The sequence below is a fragment of the Stegodyphus dumicola genome, chromosome 11 (genome assembly GCF_044657685.1).
Source record: "Stegodyphus dumicola isolate Sdum_Otavi_A_Nest chromosome 11, ASM4465768v1".
Taxonomy (NCBI): Eukaryota; Metazoa; Arthropoda; class Arachnida; order Araneae; family Eresidae; genus Stegodyphus; species Stegodyphus dumicola.
In genome coordinates this window covers 107,534,510-107,556,970 of record NC_140778.1, presented here as the reverse complement: position 1 = coordinate 107,556,970, position 22,461 = coordinate 107,534,510, and the positions used below count along the sequence as shown (strand labels likewise).

Sequence of the window (22,461 nt, the reverse complement as noted above, 5' to 3'; positions counted from 1 at the left end):
ATTTTCTGTTAATTTATTGCTTGTGCTTTAATAATGACTAAAAATTTCATCATTAAATGTATATAGAATCATCTTGAAAGTAAAAGCATTTTTTTACATACCCATGCTCTCAATAAATACTTTTTGTGAACATTTCTTCTTTTCTCATACCTTTAAACTAAACCAAAAGCTGGTTAATTTAATTGCGGAAGGAAGCGAAGGTGAATTAAAATCAAAACTGCTTTTTCCTTAATTACCAGTGGTTTGGGTTGGTTTATATGATTACGGAAAGCCTCCAGGCCTAAGAGGAGGGATGCCTCCATGGAGGGCTTGCTAAGGGAAACTGGCTGTGCGCCCAAAACCATATCATGTTGCCAAAATTTCTTAAAAGTTAAATTGCTGTCAATCCATGTTTCATCGATGTAAACGATGTGGCGTTCGTTCACTTGCTCTGAGTTTTCTCATTTCGCGTAAATAATTGTTCCTCCAAAATACAATGTGAGGTCTTTCGATAAGATTTTTTTTTTTTTTTTTTTTTTTTTTTTTTTTTTCTACGCATTCCAACGAAAATTCATTGAACACAAAACTTTGCACAAAGAGTCTTTTTGACATGGGAAGTCTAATTTTTGCCTCAAGACAGGCAGTAATTTCCGCACAGATGGCACTTTCTTTTCTTTGATGTAAAAGTCTTGTATTGTCTGCCGTAGAACGCATTTGTCAAAATCGTAAATTTCACATTTATGATTAGCAGGGCTTTTACATTTCTTTCCAAGTGTATTCAGAAGTTTATTTTCACCCATTGTTGATACTTCGCTCTTCAAAACTTAAGGAAGAGGAACTACTAAAGAGTTCGCCGAAACTTCAGAAGCGCAAAATTCTGCGACACTATACACGATTTCACGTGACTGAGACTTTAAAGGTTGACCTTTCTTAAACTGGAAGGGCGTTTTAAAAAATTGGCGATTAACAAAGCACTACAAAAATCAAGCTAAATAGAAGCGAATTTGAGCAAATGCTAGCACAAATGATATAACAACGAGAATAAAAAGAGCTAATAGTAATAATATAAGGCTTAAGAAAAGATGCGTGCAGCTGGAATGAAGCCGAGAAGACGAATGATAAACTTCCCTTAAGCCAACAGTCGCCAAAAACAAAATAACAATAAAGCAACCCTTGGTTCGTCCCTATTTGAAATATACTAGCCCTGTTGCTATAGCGACCGCCACTCGCCAGACACCGTGGCGGGAGCTGTTCTTACCATAGACAAACAGTAGAGGCTTTCTTAATATGTTTAATTATAAAGAAAAAAAAAGCGTTGCAATTCTTGTTCACTGACCAATGGCAAAGCAGACACTTTCTACTTCCGGTTGTGGCGGGATATTTGTGAAGTCAGCACTCAGCAATGGCGGTCGAAAAGAATGGTAAAGTCGCAAAGAATACTGTTTGTTCGTGGATTGGCGTTTGTGACAGAATCCATCGAAGTTACTAATTATTTCAAGAAAGTAAGTGAATATTTTATATTTTCAGTGTTTAATACTCGTACCTTTTTCACCTATATAAAATTTTATAAATAGCGTCTGTGTAGGAAATGTGATTTTCCATGTGTTGTTCTTTTGTGTACGTGCCTAACGATTCATTTTCAGGATTTGGTACTGTTAAATTTTGCACTAGTCTGTTTCTTACTGTTTGTGTCACTCCTTTTTGTATGTGTCTCACCTTTTTATAGTTATATTATTTTTACTCAAACGTTTTAATATTTATCTTAAAGCATACTGTAATTAAGCAGGAAATAGCTTTTAATGGAAAAAGGAAAGGCAATATTAACATGACTAATTGTTCAGAAATCTGTTATGGAAATGTTATCTACCTTATGCCAAAAAATAAAGCATGTAACTTTCATTTATTTATGAAATTCAAAATTTTTTATTTGCTTAGTGTTTTCCCTAAAAATAATTTAATTTCTTATTTTTGAATTTAGTTTTATAAATTTGCTTTAATATATAATCTTTAACTCAAAGATATTGTGCTATTAAAAAAGGAAACTTTATGCCATAGAAACACAGGTACTTTGTTCCAAATCTGTGTTCATTTTTTTTATATATATACTGAAATTTTATGCACTAGTAATTACTGAAATATATCCTTTCACGAATAATAAGTAAGTCCTAAGTCCTTTCATGAATGCATTTCTTTTTTGTTTGTTTGATTTTGTTGTTTTAAAAGATCTGCCATAGTTAAAAAAAGAAAATAAAGTAAGAATGCTTTACTTTCAGTTTTGAATAAATTTATTACTATTTACTGCAGCTTTAAGTTTCTCTAAACATAATTTTCGAAGTCAAAACTTGATAGTTATGTTGATTATTAGACTTGCATGAAAAAATTTATTGAAAAATTGGTATTTGATCTAAAATACCTTAAATTATTTGAATGATATTTTACAAAATCATGTATTTTAATATAACTAGATAGTTAAAAAAATTTAAATTGTAAATGTGCAGAAATGCTTATATAAAACCAAGAAATTGTTTATATTTTTGTTGCTTTTTCCCTTGTAAATTAATTATCTATATATATTACAGTCTGGGGAGTCAGCACCCTGCTGAATTGTAGTAAACGAGACGTCCAATCTACTAGACCATCAAAGATGCAGATTTGGATTTTCTAGTTCATAGTTATTGAAATCGTAATGGTATGTTTGTTTAAATTAGTACTGTTTATGAATGTGATAAAAATAAATTCTGATAAGATAAGAAATGATTTTTATTTTCTATTAATTATGAACTGTAAATAATGTAACAAATTTTCTTCATAGTATATTTACTAAACATTTTTTTTTTTTTTTTTTTTTTTTTTTTTTTTATAAAAGGGAGGTAGTCTTATTTATACAATTCTTGCAGAGATACCAAGAAATAAAACATTTCAGGAATTTTCACTCAGTATATCTTGATGTGTAAAATCGTGTTGTTCAATGCCATATTACTTTTTCACAGGAAAGTAACTTTATTGATCTAACATCTGCATAAATCAAACTTTTTTAAGAATGATTACAGTTTCTAAGCTAACTTAAAATTTTCAGATTTAGAAAATGTATGTTTAATGTAGCATTAGTTTTCCATGGAATAGAAAAGGTTTTCAAAATGTTCAGTTGTTAGAGGGAAATAATATAAATGAGATTGTCCTGATACAGTTTCAGCTGGAAATGAAACTGAATTTTCGGATAGTGAAGATTTCATTTAAGAATTCTGATAAAACTGATTAATGTAATTCCTCTGCATTTAAAAATTCTAATAAAACTGATTAATGTAAATCCTCTGCATTTAAGAATTCTAATAAAACTGATTAATGTAAATCCTCTGCATTTAAGAATTCTAATGAAACTGAACAATGTAAATCCTATGATTCATGTAGGTATTCTTCTGTTATCAGGAGATTCAGAAATGTGTGTTTATATGCATGCATTTTTAAATGTAGGTGCTCGTGTGTGCATGTGTATATTCTTTATGTATGTATGTGTATATGCGCATACATGCATATACATATCTACAGTGGAACCCCGAGATACGAGTTTAATTCGTTCCAGCATTCAACTGGTATAGCGAATTTCTCGTATCTAGAAACAAGCTTCCCCGTTGAAAATAATGGAAATTCAATTAACCCGTTCCACACCCCAAAAAATATCAATTTTTATATCATCATTATTTTAATATCAAGTCAATTTTTCCTAATAAATAACACTGGTAAATAATATAACAATAGTTTAACTTTGTTACCAACATTTTAACTCATTCTCATTAATCCACACCAACAACAGCTTCTCAACATCTAGGAGTACTTATATGGTGCTTGGAAGCAATGATAATTCCTTTGGCTACATCAGGTTTCTTAATTTCTTCCTGCTTCTTCAGAATAGTATACATTTTCGATATTGAAAGGCCGCAAGTCTTCGCCAATTCCGTCACCATGCTTATGTTTATCTACGATTTCTTTCTTGATATCGATGGCCATGGCCTCATTTTTCTTTGCAGCACTATCCGAGGCAACAATTTTCTTGCGAGGCATCTTGAAATAATTATTTTCACGTTAAATGTCAAAACAATTAACTTGCAAGTGCACAAACACGTATATAAAAGAACACTGAGTGATCTGACGAGGGGATTCCCCGAGTTGAGCCGGATAGGGAAATGGCGCCACCCATACCAACAGCCTGGCTCATTGCTCGTTACTCGAATTAATCTCGTATTTTGCTCATACTTTCCTCGTATCTCGAGGTTTCATTGTACATTTCTGAATCCCATCCTAATAACGGAGGAGTACCTTTGCCAGTATTGCAACAGAGCTAGAATGAATTATTGTGTTAAATATGTGGAAATTGCATGCTTAAAGTACTATTATTTTCTAAAAATATTATGTATGTCTATTTTTTACAAGAAGAAAAAATAGCTAAAAGCTGTTAATTTACTCGTATTTATTTGTCCAAAGGGGCTTTGTCCCTAAAGAACTATTGCTTTTGTTTTGCATTGGTTCACTATAAATATCTGTTTCACTTTTCAAACTGTTCCTACCAAATGTTAGAGTCCCTAGTGTGGGATTAATACTCTCTATCTTAGTGCCCTCTATAACCTGTATAACCTAAACCTCGCCAGTTTAGGCGAGATATCTAGGTAGTCATCATAATACGTACCTTATTTTTTATTATTTTAAAATTAAATTGAAAGTAATAAACTAGTTTTCAAGAATGGAGTTAAACTAGATTTGCATTCAACTCTGGTTTATTGTATTAATGATGTTTTGCTGTAACAAATATGAATTTTTTGTTTAAGTATAATAATTTAAAATGTTTTTTCTAGAGAATGAAGTACTGCCACTAAGGTAAAGGTGCTAACTTGCAAGGTAATTTTCTATTCTACATTAACTCAATCTTTATGTCCTGTTACAGATATATTGGCAGAAATAATGAAAACCTGACATTCAAAAAGAAAAATAATAATGTTGAATGTAGTATATTAGATGGTTAACTGAGGTTTGGCAACTCATTAATAATCTTACACATATTGAGTACGAATAACTTTGACTATTACCGGTATTTTCAATAGTATAAAATTAGGCAAGAAAGCAGTTTTAGCTTAGCACCGATTTTAAATACAACTCTCTTACCAATATTGGTTTGACAAAGGTAAAATATAATTGAATTTAATAAGTTGGAAATACTGTCTGTCTTTCCATGAGTTAAAAAATAATTTCAAATAAAATTTCTTTTTTTCAGTTTTTCATGTTATTTGTTTAATGTTATTGTAATCTGATTTATCATATTTAGTCACATATTCCATCCCTCTTTGCACTATAGTATATAATTCAAAGGACTTATCAGTTTCAGCAATATTTTTTTTACCAGTATACATTTTTACCATAACTCTGTTTCTAAATCATATCCTGAAAAATTAAGGAGTAAAGTACACAAAGAAAGAAAATATGCAAGTAAATAATGGCATTTAGTGTTGTTTATGTGTCTAATATTTGTACTAGATTGTAAAAGTTATATAATTCTATTAGCTTTTTTAAATTATTCTTTTTGAAATTCAGGTGCTTCTTTGCACCCAAATGGTTAAAGTCTTAGTGTGACTTTGGTACTTTGATCTAACTTCTATTCCTAATAAATAATCCTGCTGCATACAGTTTACTCAATTTCTGCTATGTGTAAGGTAAACAATATTAGCTTTTTTTAAATATATCTTTTACAACTATTCCATCAGGTAGATTTCTTTCATATTTTGCCTGAGTCATCCTGCTAATTAAGAATTTATTAAAGTTAATATGTTAAGTTTTTGTGTGTATAATTCATTTTAAGTATGTGCAAGCAAATGCATACATTAATAGTTACGTAGAATTATGTTTTGGGTATCAAATTCAGAAAATTTGGGGCTGTTTTTAGAAGATTTATTAATGATTTATACTATATTAATATTGGTAAAAAAATTCTGTGGCTTTTATATGAGAGTATATATTTTAAAATAGCTGCATGATATGGTAGAGGTAAAAAGCTTCATGTGGATCATAAATTAATATTATGTGGCAATTTTTCATTTATTTAATAAAGAAAATATTCAAGCCACAATTAAAATTTTTTCACTGGATTATTTGCATACAAAGTTTGCAGCAAATATTTCCTGCAACAGAAGTGACAATTTTTATTTTGCCAAGACAGGAAATTTAGTTAGTGAAAGCAGTAACCCTATTTTGAGATGTTAAACAGGAAGGCAAATTTTTGAATTTAAATTGATTTTTGAAGGAAGACTTATTTAGTCTTGCTATCATTCTACGTGGCTCTTAACTTTTTTATGGTATTTATAATTTTATTGTTATTCAGCATTCTGTTTGCTTAGAATGCACATGAATGTAGACTTGAAATATTTTATATTGCAAACTGAGATGCCATTGTTATCATAATTAAAGATTTTTGCTCTGATTTTGGAAGAATTTACTGATAATACTTTTGATTGTGTATTGGTTTCTGGTTTATTGAAATGTGTAAAATAGCCTGTTAATGCATATACGTATGTTAATGACATGTATATGTTTATGAAGTATTCTGTTATATGTATATAGTGTTGTGATTAGTTTTCTGCTTACTCTTTATTTAAGAAAAAGTTATCTGTAAGAAAGTGAATATTCTTTACTATATGTAGGAGTAAAATTGAAAAGGCTAATGCAATATAATTAATACAAAATTAAGTTTTTTCTCATGTACTTAAATACAAACATAGCCATTAAAGACTTTCTCAACCTTGCAGTTCTAAACAAATCTTAAGTATTTTTCACTTGAAATTATAGGCATTGTGTAAGGTATATAATTGAAGCTTACTGTGTGATAGTGTGAAATTAAATTTTTAATTACTGAAATGTAAATTTTTAAATATGAAATACTCAGTGCATTTTATATGCATCTTTTAATACTTCAACTATATTTAAAAACTGAAAACCTCTGAAGTGTGAAATTATTACAAATTTTTCTTTTTCTTGTTTAGGAGCTGTTCTCAAAACATTGGGTGACAAAGAATTCACTTTTACAAAAATCGAGCAGGATATTAAAGACAGCGAACTATAGAACAAATATGGCGAAGCTGCATGAAGTCTATGTTGAATTTTATTATTGAAAAAAATATGCTCTTCAGATTTAATGTTAGTTTTTATTGTTTAACAGTAATTGCAGTTTTTGAATACTTGTAAAATAAACCTAATTCTTAAATTAATTTCATGTGTATTTCTTTTGCAAGTATTACAGTTCATAATACTTCAAACAACTTGAAATTTTATACTTGTTAATTTATGTGGGATATGTTCATAATAATTTTATAATTTAAATAACTCATTGTCATCATATGAGCATAATCTAAAATGCACAGCATTTGACAACAAATTAATAAAAAATTAGCCAACTTCTAATTGCTTTCTTTTGTCCAGTTGCCTCTTTTTAAATCATTTAATACCATAAAGCTATTTGATGAAAAAAATAATTGATATGTCCACATCAACATGCACATTTATAATGATGTTATAGAAAAAATCACATGAGATAAATATTAAAAAATTCAATATTCCTAAACAAATTAACTTTTTGAAATTTTATCTGGTATATAAGATAAAATAAAGAACATATTTAGGTAATTTTGAATTTGCATAATTTTATGAACTTATTTATGAAATTAACAGTTACCTTGTAAAAGGGAACTTTTTAAAAATACCTCAATAAAGCATTTCTTTTGTAGAGGTGAACTTTTAGTACTGATCTAATATATTTATAAAATTTTAAACTGAAAAAGACAACAATAATAGATTACAATACATTGCAAGATTGACTGATAAATGTAAAATTTTTACATATCATAATTTTGTGTGTAATTAAAACAGAAGCTACTCGATTAACTTGCATGCAAATTAATATTTTCTTTAACATGTTTAAGATAAACTGAATTTTAATAAATAAATATGTATATATTTGTGTATTATCTGAAGATATGAATGAAATATTTGTGACATTAAACATTCATCTTCAAGGAAAATAACAAAGTCAACTTGGTAAACTATTGGAAAAGGTAAGTTTTATACAATTTCCTGGTCTATATTTAACAATTTTAAAATTTAGCACACTCATTCAAATAATCTAAACGTATGATGTTTTCTTTTGTGCTACATTCATTTACTGAATTTGTTAATTAACTATTGTACTTTAGATAGAAATTAACGTAGATATTCCTTGTATTTTACGGTATAAAAACTTATATATTTGATAATAATTGACCTAAATCTTCCCTATGTTTTCTTTGCATATACGAATGACTTTGGTAAAAATTTAGTCCGATGTCTTCTCCTCTTTGCTGTGTAAAGTGCACATTTTTGGTAAAAAATTTGCATAAATCTCCAATTACCTATTTACTGCATTTTTCGTAAAATGTGCTTATTTTAATCTCTTATTTTTTATATAAATCTATGCAAAAATGTTCTGCATATTATGATTAAAAGATAAAATTAATTTAATATCAAATTTTTACATATCCACCTTTTAGGTATGTACAGCAATATGGAATATATATAACTGGAAAATTTAAATGCAAAAAAATTAATTTCTATTCAAAAATTACATAACACTAAAAGGCTGAAAATCACTTTTAATATTTCATTTAAAAGTGACTACAATATATGCAATAAATTTTATAAACCTGAGTTCTATGTTTTAAATCAATTAATGCTATCGTTCATTTACATGGCATAAGAAAATGTCCTTCGGAAAAGCAAATAATTTATTTAAAGTGTTATTTAGTAAACAACTGTTTGCTACAGTTGTTTACTAAATTTAAATTTATGAAATGAATTTAGTAAACAAAAATGCAAGTGAACGATAGCATTAATTGATTTAAAACACAGAATTGATGTTTACAAAATTTATTGCATATTTTGTAGTCACTTTGAAATGAAATATTAAAAGTAATTTTCAGCCTTTAAGTGTTACATAATTTTTTAATAGAATTTTTTTTTTTTTTTTTCATTTACTAGTGCATTTAAATTTTCCAGTTATATATATTCCATATTGCTGTACATAACTAAAAGGCAGATATGTAAGAATTTGATATAAAAATTATTTTACCTTTTAATCATAGCATACAGAAAGTTTTTGCATAAATTTATATAAAAAATATGAGATTAAAATAAGTACATTTTATGAAAAATGCAGTGAAAAGGTAATTGGAGATTTACGCAAATTTTTTACCAAAAAATGTGCATTTATACACAGTAAAGTGGAGAATCCATCGGATTAAATTTTTACCAGTCATTCGCATATGCAAAGAAAACGTAGGGAAGATTTAGGTCAACTACTATCAAATATATACGTTTTTGTATTGGAAATATATACGTTAATTTCTATCAAATATATACGTTTTTGTACCGTAAAATACGGGGAATATCTACCTTAATTTTTACCTAATATATACGTTTATATACAGTAAAAAATCGGGGAAATTTACGTAAATTTTTACTAAATATATACGCATACGTGAAGCAAAAAATTGAGATTTACGTATATGCGATAAATATACGTAAATTTTTACTAAAAATATACGTAAATCCCTGAAATTTACATATATTATACGTAAAAGTAGCGAATGAACAGTAGTCTCTCGCGTAAATATACCTAAATTTTACGTAAAAGTTACGTATAGTATAACGTAAAAATATACGTAAATATTTAGTAATTGCCACTGGACACTTTTTATGATATTTTTACGTTCAACTTGAACATTTTTTATACGAAAGGCCATTCGTAAATTGCACGTATTTTTCTCGTGCAATTTACGAATGCATGCTGCCTGGGGTAGAAGTTCAGAAATCCGCAACGCTTGGGACCAGATTTCGTGCGGATTTTAGGATTTTTAAGATTTCAGGACAGAAAAAATAATATTCAGACTAAAAGTGAAAAATAAATAAGGCATATTAGATACGTTTAATTAAATTATTATATACATTAATACAATAACTATATGCATTAAATTATTATTACCTATATAAACTTATTATACTATATTGTTCATTTACATTAGACCCCTCTATTTTTAAATCAGCATGAATCTGCTTCCTTTTTTCTCTCAGGAATAGTCCTGAAATAGGTACCCTATTACTCCGCTGCTGCCAGAACCACTTGTACAAGACAGCATCGAGGCTTGCCGATTTCGCCTCATTTAAAGATTTCCAGTGTTAGAATCACTGTTGCTGTAAAATTTCAACAGCCTTTCTTTATTGTTCTGTATATCATACACAGTCCATGTGGCAATTCCATATGATTCTGCTATAAGCCGAACAGTAGCACCTGCCTCCATCTTTAGGAGAATTTCCACTTTTTTCATTACCGTCAGTGCAACATGTTTACGTTTTTCAACATTGTAAGCAGTAAAATCACGAGTGCATTTCTTATCTGTCATTGTATTAAAAGCCACTGAAATTTAAAATATTCTTAATTTATCGACAAAATATTCAGATAAAAGAAAATGACATCACTAAATCTCGTGAAATAACAAAGCTCAGAAAGTACAACAACATGTAGCGTGAACATGAAAGAGTTGAGTGAATCATCTGCTTTCTTACTTGGTTGAAGATTGGAGGAGGAAAAACTCATATCATGATGTCAGTAATTTGGTATTTCCGTTATGACACATTATTATTCGGTAATTATGACATCATTATCCAGTAAGTATTTTTTCTTTGATATTTCGTACTCCATGTTGAGGTTTCCGGAACCTATAAACTAAATGTTTATATTTTGAAAAGCAATGCGGATTTCAGGAATTGGTAGATTTCAGGTCAGCGGGTTTTCGGTATTTGACTGTACTTGTTTTTGAATTATACGAGATACATATGTATGCACGTATGTATGATGTCAGAGTATGTCAGAGACGTTGGCAGAGACTCTCTTCTAATTCCATTTTAAATACATTTTGGGAAAAAGAGATCTTTATTATGTCTACACATCCACATGTCATGCAAAAACACTGCTCAAATGGATTCAAGAACAGTCAAAATTTATATTTATTTTCATTGAAATAAGATATTCAAAATTTTCGCAATTACCAATACTTCCTTTACTTTGTACAAGGAAGCAAAATCTCTTCTCAGCATGCCTTAAGAGAAAATACGCAGATTTATCTTAAGTTCCAGGCACAAAAAATCAGAATTGTACATGCAAGAGTTCAAATTCAGGGAGGGGGGATAGCTTTAATTTTCAACTTTCTTTGACAATTCAAATTAAAAAGAATTAAAGTAAATTAACATTAACTAATACTTACCAGTAAAACTTACATCATATAATAATTCATTGGGCGTGCAGATCTGTTCAGGAGCATGTGGTTTCAGGAAACGAGCAGTTACTGTTGGAAATGATTGTTTGGCATAAAACATGTATTGCTGCCGCAGTTTAAGAGCTTCATGTATAAGTTGTGAAGCTTGTCGAAGATCTTCCAGTGGAACCTTTTATCAACACAAATATATATATATATATATATATAACTAAAATTTTGAGATAGTTACATTTTTACTTCATTACAGCTTTTGAGAATTTTCAAATTAGCGAGATATATAAAATTTGAAGCTATTTAGTCATATTTAATGAAATTTAACTTTTTTTATATATTAACAGAGCAGCCTAAAAATTTTCCACATTAATAAATCATAAAAAATACACACATTTTTAAATTACACTTTATGCATTGTTCAAAAGTTTTTTAAATGCATGGGATTAGAAGAAAAGTAATAGATAATTAGAATTTACAGATATACGTTGATTTTCTAATACCATTAGTTGCAGAGGCTTGCCAGTTTAAAACACCTTCAGAATTCTTTTGACAAGAAAGTTTTAAATTTTAAAAAGGACATTTTTATCATGTTAACCCTAACCAGTTGAGACAAAAATAAGCACCAACAGCCAACATGATATTTAGCTACTTTTAAACAGGATTATATGAATTATTTACATTCTAATAAAACCTTCTTGTGATTTACCTCTAGTTTTATCCCATATACACGACAGCACTGGTAGTGCTTCTACTCTAAATATATAAAAGGCCTAGTTAATATGGCAGTAAATTTTTGAAATTATAAAAGCAAAACAAGTAACATCTTCAGCATTTCCAAGAATTCTACTTACACAGTTAGTTTACTATACTCATTTGGTAGCCTGGCTTAAATGCTAAATAGAAGTCATTATTGCTTGCCTACTTCTGCTTCCAAATTCCTTCACTTTACAGTCAGCTGAACTGTCCAATAGCATTTAGATTAACATATTAAATCTCAGTATAAATATTATAAGTGAGGATTTGAAAAAAGCACGTTTCCATGAAATGCTACAGGTTGCCGCTGGTGTTATCTCATTTAGTCTGATACGACTTTTATATGGATTTGTGCAACCACTCTTAAAATCCATGATGCAGGTTTTGAACTCATTTGTAATAGAATACAAGAAACACATTAAACTGTTTCCTCAACTATGAGCTTAAAAAACCGTCGTTCAAAATATCTTGAGATATTCAGTAGGCTCAATTTTTCTAGATTGTAAATTTAATGTCTTTTGTATAACTTGGGACTCAAATCAGGGGAAAAACATTTGATTCTTTCGGCCAACTAATTTTAAGCCCCTATAAACACTGTCTGTACATGTATAAATACACAGCAGAAGTGCTACATATAAACAAAATTAAAGTGCTACATAAATTTATTTACAATGTTAAAATATTAAACTAAGGCAATATTTTATATACAAAAGTACAAAATTTTATTTTCATGTGAAGTTTAGAGACCATTGGCTCAATGTTAAACTCTTCACCTAAGTAATTTCTGTTTCCTCATTACTGGATATATTATCTAAAGTTTCATACATCTGAAATAATTTCCTCATCAAACAATTTTATGCAATAGGAGCCCAATTTTTGGAAATAATGCAATCAAAAATAATTTTGCTTCTTAAAATCTCAAGCAAATCTGAAGTTTCATTTTGGGAGGGGGAGCAAGGAAAACAATTCTGCTGCTTTTGCATGAAGTACCTGATTGAAACCTAACACGTTTGCAACCCCACTTTCAATGAGGAGTAGCTGTGGTTGTTTACAAACCATTTTAATAAGAGTTAACTAAAGTCCCCCTTCCCCAGAGCAATATTTAGACTTGATAAGGCCCTAAGCTATTTGGGATATGGGGTCTTTATACAAGTCTGTTATAATATTTTTAATACTATTTATACTATATTTTAATTTTGGGGGGGGGCATTAAGCTATAGCTTGTGTAGCTTATACGTAAATCCGCCCTACTCCCCCCCCCAAAAAAAAACCACGTATTCACTTACAGAAAGGAGAGAAAGATAAATGACAAAACATTTTCTGAAGAATGATAGAATTCCTTTTTAAAATATTTCGATATACAGCTATATATCTATGGGTAAAATTACATTCGAAATAACTCTTATACTCTAGATTTAGGCAAAAATAAGCTTTCTCCAAACTGAATCTCAGTGCTACATCTTCTAATTATGTTATCAAAAGTATTATAAATGAAATTTTGGATCCATTTTAATAGTTTCTGCCTTTCTGCCTACCAGGAAAATCTCTACAAATGATATTTGTAAGAATACATTTCTACTGTAAGAATACATTGCTTTCTGCAGATTATACACAAACCAGTTGCAACGAGGTTTAGCAATATATTAAAATATGAACTCAGATTTGAAAAAGAGCGCAGTTTATTTATGCATATGCCATAAATATTCAGAATTAATGTCAAAAGTAGAACATATACTCAAAAGCATATATTTATCTAAAACAAAAAATTTTCAGATTTATGATCTAACCCATGTAAAATAAGTGCTATATGCACGTGCAGAAAATGCTAAATAACTTCATTAATAAAATTAATTTGCTAAAATTTACTTTGGCACTGCCTCATAGTATACTAATGCAACAAATCTGCAAAACATATACATACACCAGATGTATCCTCTCCACTCACAGCAACTCTTTGGTAATGAGGAACATAATCAAATTCATTCAGCTGAGATATGAAGTCTTCATCGGGTTCGGTACCAAGAATGCTTTTCTTCTCTTCCAATTCTTTTTGCACCCTGAAAGAAAAATGTAACATTCATTTTGAAAAATGGATATATATTCATACTTAAATGTTTAATGTACTGTACTTCAGTTTTAATAGGATTTAATGTTTCATATATGGGTTTTATTCATACTGGTAAACTTCTGGAAAATAAATAATCAGACTATTTTTTCCAAAAGATTACTCAACAGGTTGCAAGATTCTTTAGGATTAAAGACCACTTTATACTTGACAGTGATCAACACACATTCAACTTCATGTTATACTTATGTGGTCCACTATAATTTGTAACACTTGCAGAAAACCAGATTTGAAAAAACGGGGTGTTCATGCATACTTCTGATCCTTTTTTAATTATAAGATATTCCATAATTCAAAATGACCTCATTAATGACATACATTAGATATACCCAGGAAAAGTAGGTAATAAATTTATAAAGATGGCCAGCTCCTAATTTCATATTAAAGCACACACAATTTGTAATATCACCCCTTATCAATACAAGAGACCAAGAATGATATTCCATTGAATTAATAAATAAGTCTGCATCCCAAAATGCCATCTCACACTTCACATTTTGATTTCTTATGCCCCCATTTGGATGACTGTTTCAAAATAGGGTAAATGTTTTTTCATAAGAGTGATTTAAAGCTATAGATATAAAATTGCATGGAAGATTTGCATTAAAGTTGTTTAAGTATAGAAAACAATAAACACATATTTAAAAACAATATAAAACAATGCAGTTTCAAGATTTTAAAAAGTCGGTATATGCATTAACATAACCACCTGAATACAAATCGCCAAATTTTCAGAATGTTCCATTCTTCAGGCAACCATGCGTATAGCCATTCTTCAGGCAACCATGCTCATAACAACCATTCAGTTGAGCTATGCCGCCATTTCATATGTGTTTTTTGTTGCATTCCAAATTCCAACAGTTTTCATGAAAAAAAATTTTTTTTCTTTAGTTTTAAAATATGAACTTGTGGAATTTTCCAGCAATGTAAGAAACTACAATAAAATTTCTGCAAGAACATAGAACTTTGCTGAAAGTTTTTAAAGGGAACACTAAAGAAATGCATTTCCTCAAAAGCCACTGTTGTCGAAACCGAGTCAACACAATTTTCTGATGCTTTTTAAAGTGAAAATGGATCGTTGTATACTTTGGGAGTATAGTACAAAAAATTACAGAAAGATCTGAAGAATGATTTATTATTTAATGTATTACATAATCCTTATTTAATAATTCAAATTTGTATTTTAAATTGGCTAGCAACTTATGATAAATATCAATAGTTTGAGAATCTTTCTGGAAAAAAAAAAAAAAAAAAAACCTGAAAGCCCAATACACTTGCACCCAATAAGTAACATTTACTTTTTTATTTGGAAAAAATTGCCATATTGCATCAATATGCAAGACCTGCATTGATACCAGACAGTCTTGCTGGCGCTGAAAATGATATGAAAATTATTTTTTAGTCTTTTCTTAAATACTGAAATATTTTACATCTAACTGAAATGATTATGTAATATAGATACAGCCTGCGATGAATTTTTTATATAAAATGTTTTTATCATGATATTATTTAAAAAATTCCTTATTCATTACAAGATCTAAATTTTCAAATGTTTGTAATTTCATTTTCCTAACTGCATGTAAAAACACTTTTTCATCACAAATACAGGTTAAGTTTCTCACTGAAAAAAAAAAAAGAATATTAAAAACACATATTGAGTGCACATTGTTTGGGAATAATATTCTTTTGTAAAGCAGCTGGGTACACTAAAGGGCATGCTATCTCCAAATAACTAAGTTAGATGTTATCTCCAAATAACTATACATGGATCATTTCAAATAAATACTGCATCTCAGTATCATATAAATTTGACTGACAATGAGATTTTTCTTTTGCCCTTGAACAGAGGCCTATGTCTTAAATTTTTGACTATGTATGAATTTTTTCCCCACCTATAGAGAAAGGAGGTTTAGCTCACATCTACCTCTCTTATGATACTGCTGTAGTTACAATTGGTGCACTCATGTAATATTATCTCAGCTTCTTTAGGACCATGCTAAAATGAAATCTAATGAAAATAATTTTTTGCAAAATACATTTCTGAGGTAACTATTTACAGTTCCAAAAAATTTTGGTCTTCAGTGCCATTATCTTTCAGAAAAAGATAACTGGAGATTACAATTTTTATTTTGTTATTCAAGGCTTTTGGAGTCTGTTAATGAAAAGTAATGAAGCAGAATTGTGATATACATCAGTTTATGTTCTATTGCATCTTAAAAGTCTCCTTCCCCCATATTTTTATATGGAATTTTGCTTCTTTTTGACACTTTTATTATTTATGCTTTACTATATTACTGCTTCAGAGCATTTTCAGACATTTAGTTTGAGAATCTATAACTGTGAGCTTTGGGATTATAAAAAAATTGTTATCAATTTCTGTACTAAGCAGAAATTTTACTTTGATTCTGTTTTTTATTTCAGGCAAATATGTTTATTCATTTCAGCTAATTTAACCCTTTATTAATTCATAGCAACTTATTTTTTCATTCTTAATCTATCAACTTTAGTTCAACCCACAGTACAGATTTTTACTTATGTTTTTTCCAATTTTATTGCAAAAAATTGTTATAAATTTTTTATTCAATTTCAGGAGCAATTGTTACTAAAATATTCATGAAATGAAGTCTACCTACTTCATTTTTTTATCTTTTGCCAATTATTCCCCTTTTCTAAAATGGTAATTACTCCATAAAATAAATCAACCATATTATTGATATGTATTGGACTTTTTTACTAGCTTCCTTTATGACAGACCATTTAGCAACATCACCGATTTTAAATCTTGTTTCTAAATTTAATGTCTTCATTTTACCCATTTTTAATTTCAGATTTATAAAATTAATAATATAAAAAATAAAATTATACATGTTCAAGTTGTCAATTTTAAAATAAACACAAGTAACAGTACTCTACTATAATTGGGACCGGACTTCAAAATGTATGTATGCATGCATGTACGTTTGGATGTATGTGTTATGTACGTACATATATTGGCACACACATACATATATACATACAGATATGCATACATATCTTTATATATATATATATGCAAAATATAAGAAATATGATAGTTTTGCTCTATGCGAACAGGCAACCTCTAACTTTCCGCAATTTCAGGATCTTCTCCCTAGACCAGTACTTTTGAGAACATTCTGGCATGTTACGTAAACACTGCTATAAATGAAGAGTTTGCGCCATTTTTCATGACACAGCTCCCTGCCATTGCTGCAATAAGACCTTACGCTGTCGCTTCTTCTTTTCCTTTGTTAGAATTATGATGTCGAAAGCTTAATCTTAACCTTATTTTAATTTAAATCATTACTGAATATGTAGTTTTTGAAGAATCTGAAAAAATAATGATCTGCAATTTTACGTGAATAAAGCTATGGAGTTTTAAAACTTAAATTCTTCTATGTCTTCAATTCGGATGCCTTCTCACTCCGCAACGACCACACCCGGACTCTAATATGACCAGATTGCTAAGCTTCAACATTTCCAACGCCAATCTACTGCAAATATTACATATATATACAGTCAAAAGTCGTTAATTCGGACACCCATAATCCGGACCTCAAAGCTACAGACTTTCTGCACATGCGTCGCTTTGACGCATGCGCGTAAGACTTTTACGGCTGCGAATATGTGTGTGCGCATGCGCATAATACGTTTATGCATGCGTGTTTAATGCATAACGGATGGTATAAGCTAAGCTAAAATTATCTAATTCAGTTAATGTTGCAGATTGCGTTGTTCCTTAATCTTCTATTTGGATCCGGCTTATTTTTTGCAGACTGTTAGAGCAATTTTATAAAAGTAAGCTTGAACTTTCGATTATGTCAAATAGAATTTCTGATATATATTTACTAATATGTAAAGGATCCACAAAGCAAAAGTATATTTCGAAGCCCATTAAACATAAAGTGGAATTGCTGCAAAAAATGGATAAAGGCATATCCTTTGATTATCTAATCATTCCGAAATATGTTTATCAATTTCACACTGCTCTGCGGGGGGAGGGAAACGACGCGGCACGCAATGAATTGGAAGTTGATCTGTCAGCACTATCCTTATCTTCAGGGCAGATGTTTTTATTTTATTTGGCTTATAATTCCTTACTAAATGTAGTATTTCATCTCGATGTACTCCGTCTTTGATATTATTTAAATCAAGTTCCTCCTCATTATAATTCGCTTCCGATAGTGAAGAAAGTGACACAGAGGTTATTGAAAATGAAAAAATTTCGATTGACAAAATTAGTCTGCATTCTCGACACAGCAATTATAGGACTTGAACAGCGGAACTTAGTAACTAAACAAGAAATTATGTCTGTTTAATAGAATTAAAGAGAAAGTATTATCACATGAACCGAAGCAACTTAAACAACTTACATTGAAAGATATATTTAATAAAGTAAATAAATAAATATTAAGCTTTTTCTTTTTGTAAATTTTGATACCCTTTAGATCATAATTGTTCTTTATTTCATAAATTACGGTTTCATATTTTTAATTTTACAATTTTTGCATGCCATCTTACCAGATTTAAACTGATGATCTATAATCCAGAATCGACGAAGTCCCGACGAGTCCGGATTAACGACTTTTGACTGTATATACTAGAGAAGAAGATTATAATTATCACTACCAGATTTTTTTTACATGTGTAAGCCAAGTCCTTTTCACATGTCTGTGCATTTTGTTTCCTAATTACTGAATCATATCCATAATACATAAAAAGAAGCACATGAAAAGTAGAATTTTCTACATAAAATTTTTTTAAACATTACCTGGTACATAATTTTCTATATAAAATTATTTTAAACATTACCTGGTACATAATTTTTTCTGAATAGCTTTCCTTGTTTCATGAACTTCGATAGGGAAGTGTGGAAGCTCATAAGGAGCTGAAATCTCATTTTTCATGGCATTCTCTTGAGAATGGTGTATTATAGTCTTAGCAGCTTCTTTAAAATCTTCATCTTCATCATCAGGTGTCACAATATCCAAAACTTTAAAATCCCTAGCAACATAGTCCCCAGATTCACCTTTAAGTAAAAAAGTAAATCAAACATGGAAGACTTTAGCTTAAAAAGAAAGTAAAACTTGAATATTCTTCACACTCATGCACATACATAAAAGTCATTTGAAAATGCAAATTTTAATATGTTCTATAAATGATATTTCAATGACTAATACAAGAAATAAACATTCACTTGAAAATAATTCCTTAATGTAATGCAAGACGATTAAAAAATAAGGATTAGATGCTACTTGCTTACAAAATCATAGCATAGTACTTCATAAACATCAGGAATTTTCAAAATCAAATTTCTAATAATTAATCAGTGTTTACTGATACAGTAGTCAGGTGGTATTTTAGAATAAACTGTGTGAATTGAGGTATCATCTCAATTATAGAACTGAGAGGGGGGAAGAGACTTAATTAAGGCAGAACACAAAAACATTTATATGCCTAACTCTATCTCGATTTTGATCAAACCCTTCCAAAGGGATATGAAGATTTTGGATACTTCGTTTCCTTTTATCAACATCTCCAGAAATGTGAGAAAGAAAAAAAAAAAAAAAAAAAAATTTCATTTTCTGTCATCACAGAAATTGAAAGGAATTCACCACTCCACAATCTAGCTTTTTTTTTTTTTTTAAATAAAATGTAATCTGAATGTCCTTGCTTATTGGTATAAAAAGAAATATATTACGCAAATCATTAGAGAAATTTTTCTACCGAAAGTACAATATTTAAGATTTTAACTTCTAGCACTATTTGGGCAAAATACTGCTTGATATAAAGTTTTAATCCCATTTGAAAATGTTAAAAAGAATGGTCTAAAAACATATAAAACTATAAAAAAGTTGGTAATGTGTGGGGGTGTGGGTAAACAAGAACAATTAAACACACATATGTATTAGTTAGAAAGTACTGCCAACATGTATGGCAGGTACACAATGGAAGAGTACCAAAAAATTACTGCTAAAAATAAAATTACTGCTAATAGTATTTTCTTAAATTTAAACCAATACAATTTATTAAATTAACAAAGGATTAAAAAAGGATTAATAAAACAAAAAAATAATAACTATAGACAAAAAACATAAGATAACTTACTATAACATTTTTGTTTGCATTTCAGTTTCAGAATACAAAAATTAAATTTGCTGCATAAATTTAAAAAAAAAAAATAAGTAATGATTATTACAAGCTGAATTACGAGTTTATTAAGATGAGTTTTTACATTTCAATTAAAATTTTTAAATGGAAAACCAGCTACTTATAAAATTTGTGAATCCTTTAAAGTTTCAATATAAATTATGATTTTATATCAGTTGAATAGTTATTCTATTAAGTTTAATTAAGATCATTTTTCGTCATAATAAAAAATGGAATCCAGCATTTACTTAGCTTATCAAAATTCTATATTTGCCCTTAATTTGAAAAACTTGGTAACAAATCTGACAGAATTAGTTACAGCAGGATTCCCTAAACTCGACATAATGTGGACCGAGAGACCATCGAGTTTCCGAAAAGTCGAGTTTTACAGAATAAGGGGCGAGTTTTTCAGAAATCTTAATATTTAATTGTAAATTACTCAAGACATTTTTTGCACAATATTGGACACAGAAATATACAGCATATTAATGTTGATTTTTGATGTCAAGTTCTAGCACAATAGGAGTCATAAAAAGAACCAATATCTTAAGATTATTGAGTAAAAAACTTGCATGTAAAATGAAGAAAAATTATTAGTAGTTCTTGGTAGGAAAATATTGTGTGATGGTAGATTATCTCTCACATTCATTCCGTCATGATGCAGCTTCATCCCATAGGTGACAGAGGATCACAATGTCAATACCAGATGCACCTTGCTCCTTCATATAACAAAGCATTCCTTCAGCGGCCTTCAGTCCTTCACTATGGGTCATTTTAGCTTTTCTGTTGTCTTCTGATTCATCTTCATTTTTATCCCCACTGTCTTTCACCAGTGCAACTATTTCTGCATGTCCTAAAATTTCACAACTTTCATTTTGCTCCATCCGTTCTTCAACCATTACCATCAATAACTTCTTTGCGCCTGGAATTTTCTCAAGTAAGTCAACTATTTCACAATGCTCTGTCTCATCTCTGCTTTTGTGAAATTCATTTCCTGAATGATCCAGGAATGAAAGAAGCTATCTCTTAATTTCACTCCAAGAATAAGATATCCATCCAACATATCTTTTTCTTCAGTTTCTAGATCATATCACACCCTTCCTCCATGGCTAAGGCAAGAGATGAAAGAACTTTGTCTGTATTTTTTCTTCAATGCCTCTAAAATGTCCTGGTCCATTGGCTGACACACTGAAGTTATGCTAGGATGGAGAAATATGGCTCTTATATCTTCATCTCGGAAGTGTTCTGCATCAGGATGGGATGAGGCATTGTATAGAATGAGAATTGCTTTTGTTGGCATATTTTTAAATTTTTTTTTTTTTTTTTTTTTTTTAAACTTTTCTGTCGATGCAATGAACTGCTGATGAAACCAATCATTAAATAATGTGCCATTCAACCATGTGTTTGACTGATTTCGGTACCAAACAGGTTGATCATAGTTGGTTTTGGTCCCATTAGTTTGCATTTTTATGTTTTTAAACACCTGGCGATTTTTTTGATTTGCCTATAAACAAAAATTTGAGCTTATGGCTGCCTGTTGCATTGCTGCATGCAAAGATTGTGACTTTCTCCTTGCTTATTTTGTAACCTCATCACAATTATAAATTTGATCTCCAGACATACCCTCCTTTTCAATTAGTTTGTGGAAATTATCCTTGAATATTGCAGCATTTCCTAAGTTAGCAGATAGCTTTTACCCACAAGTGTTTAACTGCCTGATGCCGTACCGTCTTTTCTATCTGTTGAGCCAGCCTTCACAAGCAGTAAATCTAAGCTCTCCTTCTTGAAATTCATCATAAAAGTTTAGGGCTTTCTCTTGTAAAATTGGTCCTGAAATGGGTGTTTCCTGTTCTCTTTGTTAGCAGAACCACAAATAAAGCATCATGCTCAATTTTTCTTACAAACCACCTTTCATACTTTTTCTTTCCTTTAAATTATCTGTATATGCTCTTTTCACATACCAAGACTCGATTTTGGACCTCTTCTTCTTCCACCCTATCAAAGTAGTTGATCAAAATGCTAAATCCATGGTAATTTCGTTTACGCTTTCCCACTTTGTTCAATCTGTTTAGGGTTATATAGTTTCATTTCCATTGTCAT

At 29.6% G+C, this 22,461-nt stretch overlaps 1 protein-coding gene and 1 long non-coding RNA gene across 2 annotated transcripts in view; one reads left to right on the top strand and one right to left on the bottom strand.

Annotated features, from left to right (window-relative positions):
* The window catches only part of LOC118183583 (AMP deaminase 2-like), a 71,497-nt gene that overhangs the window by 33,518 nt on the left and 15,518 nt on the right, over positions 1-22,461 (bottom strand). Inside the window, exons 3-5 of the mRNA XM_085827060.1 lie at positions 19,024-19,240; positions 13,990-14,125; positions 11,310-11,490 (exon numbers count right to left, since the gene is read on the bottom strand). Coding sequence (XP_085683186.1) covers positions 11,310-11,490; positions 13,990-14,125; positions 19,024-19,240 — 534 coding nt within the window. The remainder of the gene's footprint in view (positions 1-11,309; positions 11,491-13,989; positions 14,126-19,023; positions 19,241-22,461) is intronic.
* LOC118183584 (uncharacterized) lies at positions 1,368-7,226 on the top strand. Its single transcript, XR_004757261.2, has 4 exons — positions 1,368-1,481; positions 2,559-2,668; positions 4,827-4,869; positions 7,002-7,226. It is a non-coding gene; the product is annotated as an uncharacterized LOC118183584 (long non-coding RNA).